The sequence below is a fragment of the Juglans regia genome, chromosome 11, assembly GCF_001411555.2.
Source record: "Juglans regia cultivar Chandler chromosome 11, Walnut 2.0, whole genome shotgun sequence".
NCBI lineage: Eukaryota > Viridiplantae > Streptophyta > Magnoliopsida > Fagales > Juglandaceae > Juglans > Juglans regia.
The window spans coordinates 25,101,504-25,109,650 of NC_049911.1; the positions used below are offsets into that span (position 1 = coordinate 25,101,504).

The 8,147-nt window shown below is 35.9% G+C and overlaps 1 protein-coding gene across 2 annotated transcripts; it reads right to left on the minus strand.

Annotated features, from left to right (window-relative positions):
• Positions 1 to 952: 952 nt before the first annotated feature.
• On the minus strand, positions 953 to 7,473 carry LOC108994136 (kinesin-like protein KIN-14I). Of its 2 annotated transcripts, none has more exons than XM_018969231.2 (19): positions 7,046 to 7,473; positions 6,713 to 6,879; positions 6,482 to 6,625; positions 5,938 to 6,174; positions 5,766 to 5,837; positions 5,352 to 5,420; positions 4,923 to 5,000; positions 4,640 to 4,768; positions 4,469 to 4,550; positions 4,259 to 4,354; positions 3,981 to 4,154; positions 3,790 to 3,896; positions 3,504 to 3,682; positions 3,037 to 3,198; positions 2,683 to 2,936; positions 2,416 to 2,579; positions 2,126 to 2,323; positions 1,410 to 1,897; positions 953 to 1,301 (listed from the first exon to the last, which is right to left on the minus strand). In XM_018969231.2, the coding sequence occupies exons 1-19, from the start codon at positions 7,170 to 7,172 to the stop codon at positions 1,172 to 1,174; spliced, it is 3,057 nt and encodes a 1,018-aa protein (XP_018824776.1). In that variant the 5' UTR covers positions 7,173 to 7,473; the 3' UTR covers positions 953 to 1,171. The 2 variants fall into 2 exon arrangements, with proteins under 2 accessions (XP_018824776.1, XP_018824775.1); XM_018969230.2 differs by having other exon boundaries at positions 953 to 1,304; positions 7,046 to 7,467.
• Positions 7,474 to 8,147: the final 674 nt, after the last annotated feature.

Here is an 8,147-nt window from a genome sequence, read left to right on the forward strand (position 1 = left end):
TTTTATGTATTTTTTTAAGTTATTTTTTACATAAATTTTGTTAACCCTTTTAAATGTTTTAAAAAATAAAATAAATTTAATACATCATTAAAAAATACTTCCTTAATCATAAAGAGGTTCTCAAATATCTAAAAATTTTAATCCAAAAAAAAATGCTTAAATTTAAAATTTAATGAAAGCTTAAATTAATAATGCAAATTTCAATACTAAAATTTCATAACAAATTAAAAACGGGTGAAAGTTTTTTAAAATAAAACTTTAACATGCTATATCTACTTATACTCATATTGTGTCTACAAATATCTATATTATTAAAAACATATTTAAATAAAAAAATTATAAGAAGATAAAAAATTGAGAAACAACTGCATCAGAGCCTCAAAGACGGGGAGAGAGACATTGAGATTTGCGCAAAAAAAAAAAAAAAAAAAAGATGAAAGATCTTGAACGAGCACTATGATTTAAAGCAAAGACGGCGATAATTTCTTAGCTCTATAAATCATTAATACAGATCTCGAACAGTGTTAACTTTAACGGAAAAAGAATAAAAATCATTAAAACAAAAAAATTCTGTTTCATAGGCTCTTTATATATATATTTATATAGAAAAAATATATATATTTAACTTTTGATTCGTGACACATTAGTTTGTAAAATGTCGATGATACAATGCTTAAAAAAGCAATTAATGTGAAATTATTAACTTTGTTTTCTGTATCACTTACGCAGCTTACGCTTCAACAAATAGTCAGGAGCGGCGAATGTCAGTTTTTTTAAAAGACCAAATATTGTCAGGAGAGCTTGTAGCAAGGAGGTACAATATAACCCAGAACCTCAGGTCCACTGCAATGGTAATCCTTGTGTAGTTGAGATGATTTTTGAATTTTATGTTCCATTAACAACCAAAGAATAGAGGACTTTGGGCTCTGTAAAGTGTAAAACAGAAAACATCAGTCATCCAATCCACACAGGAAGTACACATCTAATGAGCTCATCAGTATACAATTACAAGCAACTGGAATTATTGCTGCATTTTACTATGTAAGATTACAATAAAAAAAAAAAAAAAAAGAAGAATATATAGTAAAACCTCTGTCTCCCTCTCTCCAACAAATTCAAAGAAATGAATAAGAAAAAATCAGAAATCGGCCGACCAACCCTGTCCAAGTTTCTATTTTCTATTCCCAGCTTTGCGCTTCATATCAGCTGAAGCTGGCTGTCTCCCACTCCGCTGCAGATGGGCACCTACCCCATTTGATTGTTTCCGTGAAGGGGAAGCGCCTAGAGAAGCATTGCTATTCCTGCTGCAAATGTTAACAACTTGTCAAAAAAGCATGTAAATTTACCTGGTAGACAGTATTTAGAATGGAGGTATAGTATATATCAACGACTGATCAACTTTGTGTTACCTTAGTTCTGGGCTTTTTGATGTCTTTAGATTGGGTTTCTTGGGTTTTGCCCCAATTCCATTGGTCATGCCTGTAAGTTTTGTGTGGTTGAATTGCCAAAGTAAATCTGGCTCTGAAGAATCACTGGTGGCAGCATCAAGATCATCCATTTCATCAGTACTAGTGACACTGAACTGGTTGCCTCCCATAAACATGTTGTAGGATTGATGTGGGTAAATTTTGGAAGAATCTGGGAGATATTTCTGATAAAATACATCAGTTAAGTCCCCATTATCTGTTGCCCAACTTCCCAAAGGGTTTTCAACTTTGCTTACATCATGTTTGTTTACCATGACTTTATCAACCCACTCACCGGAGCCCATTTCTTTGTCATCCTCCCCATAGGTCTGGCCATGACTATTCACAGGAGGCCAGGGAGGGGAGTTTGCTAATAGCTCATCAAGATCAAAACTTGTTGTCTTTTGCCTCAGTGCAGATTTGTTATGGACCTGCGGAATCATTTTTCTGATTTTACATTTTGGTTAAAAATAAAATAAAATAACTAGACAAGTTTATGCCAGTCTAATGGTGATAAATCCTTCTATCATACTCTATTGAAATCACATCAGCACTTCAATGATCAATCACTAATATTATCTACATTACAAGATATAAATTAACTAATATTATGCAAATGAAAAATATCTATCAATTCGTGATCAGGGAACATGATTTACCTCAATATTGCCAACATCACCCATTGGTTGCCGGCAGCTGTTCTGGTCTCCCAAAAAACCTGCATCATGCTTTTTAGATTGAAATGGTGATAACTCACTAGGCTTGGTCCTGTATTTTTCAGAGCTTCCAGATATGGAATTTAGCATGTGCTCTGGCTCCCCCTCTTTCCTTGCCAGTGCAGCCTTAAGACAGACAATCTGAAAAAGAATTCAAAAGATTTATAGAACACTGGTATGAAAGTCCTTGAAATTGCTATTATGAGAACTATACAAACGACCAAATGTAAAACCTGTTCTTTTAGCTCCTTAACATCTGTGCTATCTTTGTTTACTCTGGCAGCACCAAGTTCAACAGTGGCAACTCTCTCGGCAAATTTAAGTGTACTTATTGTTTCTCCAGTAGCATCAGGCTCAGGGCTTATGTGAACAAACATCAGTGTCTTGGCCTGCCCTCCTGAAAATGTTATTATAACCCCAAAACCCTACTAAGGATCTTTCCAAAATCTCAGGATATAGTTCCACTATACTCTTGAAGAAATGTGTAAATTTAACCTTACCAAGTGAATCTTGGAGCAGCTGTGTGAGTTTGCTATTTCTATATGGAACATGCAGATTCTTTTGGGCAAGGGATGCTATCACATCACCCAATGCTGAAAGAGATTTGTTTATATGCTGCGCTTCTTTGAGTCTATCTCCTGTCACTTCAGATTTGTTTACCCTCTCACTTCCTGCCAGATCAACCAGATGCATGCATCCACGAAGAATAGTACCAGATGTCAAGTTTCTTCCTTGAACATGAACAGTCAAACAACTGCAAATTGACAATTTATTAGAAGAAACAAATCAACCTAACTAAAGATATTCTATAGAACCATCAATACAACTATTTATATAGAGAACTATGTTCCTACCTATGAGAGCGACTACTACGATCATTTAAGGCTGTTGCACCCACTGCACGATTCCTTTGTCCAAGGTTCATCAGATCAATAACATCAGATGTCGATGACACTGGCACAAGGTTCGCATCTGGTACACTAAGTCCAGTATGAGAACTATTACGAATTTCTAATGTAGCCACAATTAAGGAAAGCTAGTTGATGGGAGGGGTGAGAGTAAGACTGGCAAAGAATAAAGTTTATAAACTTAAATAAAATTCTGAAAGCCTGGACATTTTAACATGATTTTTAATCCAATTTGAAAATTTGAGGTTTGTGAAAATATTTCACAACATTGAACTAAAATAACAGTAAGTCCAAACGTTGAAATGATATTCAGAGCTCTTAACCTACTATGACCATCTCTATAAGCAGAAAGCTCATCAACTTATAGTTAAAAAACTTGACGGTAACAAAAACAAGTAACTTATAAAGGATATCTTTTGTTTGTTCCATCAATGATAAGGAGATCCCTAACTTGCTCATTATAGATCTCGATCATCTGAACAGAAACATCATAGGAGAAAGTGTCTTTTCTTTGATTTGCTATATAAAACAAATCGCCCAAAGCCCGATAATTTACTCCTTGGTTTTTCTCTGTAAGATCTTTCGGTCCAGTCTGAACATATAAACAACAAAATTTAGCCACATTTGCATAGCTTCGCAAACAAACATCATTGAAAACATTGTTTCATATCTTTTGGGATTAAGCTAAACCTAACCTACCATAGTGTAAGTTTTTCCCGATCCAGTTTGACCATATGCAAATATGCAAACATTGTAACCATCGAGAACAGACCGAATCAAAGGCTGCATATCAGAGAAGACCTCCGCTGCAATAAACCAGGAGACAAAAGAGTTAAAGCAATGTTATGATCATAAAATCTGAAAAGTATCTAATTAGAAACCTCATCAACCTTGGGTTGCAGATGGCCCAAAGACCTTGTTGAAGCTGAAAGACTTCTGGCCTTTCCCATGCTTCGATGGAGTACTGATAGTGATACTTCCATCTTCTATAAAATCCACATTGCTGAAATGATTTGATTGTCCCGGGAGGAAGGGTCTCACTCGACAGTAAACCCTAATACTTCCTGATACAAAAAGACCACTTAATCCATTTTGAGGACTTAAACCTAGGCAGTCAGTGATTTTTCTTTTTCCTTTACCCCAGGGAGTCTAAAATTGATCTTCTTACCCTTGAGATCTTGCACTTGATTGTATAGCTTGCGATTTTCCTCAAGAACTCTATGATAACCAGAAGCAGCATGAGCCAGACCGTGAACGTGCATGCCTACAAAGAAACAAGACAAATTTTTCTTCTCAAAAACTCTTCCAGAAAGAAAGGAAAAGAAACATAAAATAGAAAGAAACAACATATAAAGAAAATTATTTTTCCAAATTGTACCAAGACTGTGGAACTCCTCATGAAACTTCATTTGCATAAATTGCATCCCAGCTTTTGTAGTGTGAAGAGTGTGCTTCAGTTCCTATAAAAAAAAAAAAAAAAACAGATTAGCATTAATAAGCTAAGTAGCTAAGGCAAACTGAAAAGCAATGAAAATAGCAGTTTTTGTACTTGAATGTCTCTCTGCTGTTGATCAAATGCCATTTTCTGTTTCAGGAGTTGCTCTTTTGATTTCTCATCAGAAATGTAGGTTTTCTGGATAACCTCTTTCTTTGTCACCTTTTCATTTTTACTTTCAGTCTAAAACATCACAGCAACCCAAAAGAAAATATCAGCAATCCCAAGTTATAATCCAATCATAGATTCTATCATCGAATACGTGCTTTTTCTATAGATTCACTAGTGCATATTAATCCCTTGGTACCTGTGCAGAAGGTAAGAAATAATGTATCACCTTTTTATCACCAGAAGCAAATTTCAATAAAGATTTGTTGCTGTGAGAAGCAGCCATGTCTTTTGGAGTTGTTGTCATCTATGGGTTATGAATAAATACCAAGTCAGATATGTAGATTGATAAAAAAAAATATCCTATAGAGGAAAATAGGAAAAACACTCTTTGAGGCTCCAAGAAACCATGTTTTGCTGATTTGGAATGTGCACTAATCCCTGGTCTCATGTTGAATTTCAAAGCACATCTTTTTTATCAGTAAATAAAGATTTTATTGATGAGGAATAGGCATGGCTCAAGTACACGGGACATATACAAGAGCAACAACTAGGCATGATTGCCAAGGATACAAGGAATTCGTGAATATTCAAACCATTGGAAATTTTCAAAGCACATGCAAATGCATAATTGGTCTCATAGTCCATATTAACATACCAGTTCTAATTGGCTTGAAATGCGATGCTCAAACTCCTCCACAACCTTATTTAGCACAGATTCGACCAACTGTTTCGTGCAAAGGAGCAATATTAACTCGCAAATAAGTACCAGCAGTATAAGTAACAACTATTGCAATCTCAAAGTAGTGATGGTAGGTAACAATAGTATTTAGATTCATTAGTCTCACAAGATTAAAAGGACAGACAGCTTGATCAAGCTAATCCCTTCAGGATGCTCAGGACACATTTTTCAAGTTGGAATTGAATGGTACAGATATAATTGGTAAAATCGCCTAAAATTTAACCATAGTAGATTTGTAGTCCATAGTTGCACGCTGTATTACACGATAAAATTTATACTAAACCCCAGCTTGATCAGAAAATTGTTAGCTACTAGTACTTCAATCCTTACCGTTGGAACTTCTTCAGGCTTCTTATCTAATAGAACCGCACGAACAAGCATACTCAAGGAACAGTTAGCAGGCTGCAGGTAGCATGAATGAATTAATAAAATTCAGGCTTCAATCAACTAGACAACTTACACACACACACACTGTGTAAAAAGAAAAGTTAAGGTTACCCACCATTTTATTAGACTCAAGGTCAGAGGACAGCATATTCAAAGATTTTTCGCCCATTGAGGAGTTCCTTGACAAGGAATTCGTGAATGGCTCTGAATTTTTCCTCACAAAAGATTTGGCAGACACGGCTGGTTTCACATTTCCACCAAATTTCCACACCCCATTTCCCCCTGTCTGTTTCCATTCACTGTAGGATTTAAGCGCCAGAACACAATTCACAACCCTTGCAGACTTCCCACCCTGAAATTCAATAGATGTTTTTATGCCAAAATTACCTGTAAGATGCTCCCTACCAAAAAGTTTTACGCTAGCACAATAGTTGTTCAATCCAAAGCTTCTGATGTATGTGAAAAATAGGTGGAAAGTAACATATCTATTAAGTTAACAAAAAACAAGGGTACTAAAGTTCTTAATTCATCGTCTCTCGTTGAATTGTGCACTTTGATAGGAAAATCCAAATTAGTTAATTTAAAGTAATCTTAAGTATTTTAACAATTGCACCGTGAATATCCTAGGAAATTCAGATGATCCCAATCCGAATACATACTTGTTCGAGATCAGATGCCTCGAAAGTAGGAATTCCCATTTCCTGCACGGCCACTAGGAAGTTTCTCGCATTCTCAAAGTATTGAAATGCTGACAATGCCGCTCCATCAGGAACCAGAGCAGAATCACATGCACTTTCCACCACCTGAAAACAATTAAACTACGTAATTATTCCATATTTAAAAACAATATCAACATAAAAAAGGTCCCGAAGTTGGAATGAGTTTGACACCTTGGGTACAGCTCCAGGGTGAACCTTATTGAGAACATTGCAGAGAATAATCCCACTTCTCAATCCAAGCCTGAACTCTTCCTCCGAAGGCTCCGCCGGCAAATCCTTGGCCGCTACTACTCCCACCATCTTTCTCAGCCACCCCGCCGCTTTGTTTCTTCTCAAGGCTACCAATTCTCAAACAAAACAACTGATCAGTGAAATTCACTCATCATCTCCAACATAATCTTAGAACACCGCACAGCAACTCAAGTTCCAAATTTAGTGATCTTTCTTTCACCTTTCGGATGCCAGAAAAACTAAAATGGAAATACGACAAAAAAGAAGGAGTACCAGCTTCCTCAGCTTTTCTAGACTCAAGATCAAGACCTCTGAGACGGTTCCCGTGCTGTTGGAGCACATCTTCCACCACCTCCGCCACGGAAAACGACAATGCCCCCTCCGCCGTCGCTGCCATCATATCAGAAACTGACTAATAAAATCCCTTGCAAATCCCAGAAGAAAAAACCAGCAGCATTAACTAAACGACGGGATCTTTTGAAGGTTTTCAGAAGATCTGAAAGGTATGAAGGTTTGGTTGGTGATGGTGGTGGGAGGTATCTTTGTTACCAATTCATCATACAATACAGAGAACGCACAGGAGTCACATTCTCCATGAGAGCTTTTGCTTTCCTCTTTCCTTTTCTCTCTCTCTCTACAAAAAGGAAAAGTGGAGGGAGGGTGCTTTCTTCTTCACTCCTCCCTCTTCCTTCCTTTATACTCTGTCTTTCTCCAAAGCTGCCTCCTTCCCCGAACCTGTCTCTCGAGCCTCTCCCTCTCGCAATCCCAAACTGCGATGCGCGTGCTTATACGTGCAGTGGGGAGTATAGAGTGAAAAGTGGGACAAGAGGTGGTTAAAAATGGTTGGAATGTGATGTAACGGTCATTGAAGAGTGCGTGGGTGGGGGGGAATGGGATTTACAACAGAGTTTTAAGATTTGTTGTGCAGTGATTTTGGTTGGGTTTAACGTAATTTGGCGTGGACTTGGAGTTGGATCCGCTTACTTCTGCTACTTGTACTCTTAAATTACACTGAGCAAGTCAAATTTAGGGACCGTTTAGGTAATAAAATAAGATAATTAAGGAGTTGATTTTAAATAAAAGTTAAATAAAATATTGTTAAAATATTATTTTTATTTTAGAATTTAAAAATATTAAATTATTTATTATATTTTATATAAAAATTTAAAAAATTATAATAATAAAATAAGATAAGATAAAATTATTTTTATATTCAAACGGTGTAATTGTTTGGAATGGAATAGTTTAAAATGAGTAATATTATTATCTAAGTGTGATCAGTTATGATTTATGAAGAGTTAAAAAAAGTAATATTTTTCTAAAATGAATTATTTATCAATTACTCTCAATGTACATAAAAATTAGAAAATGATTT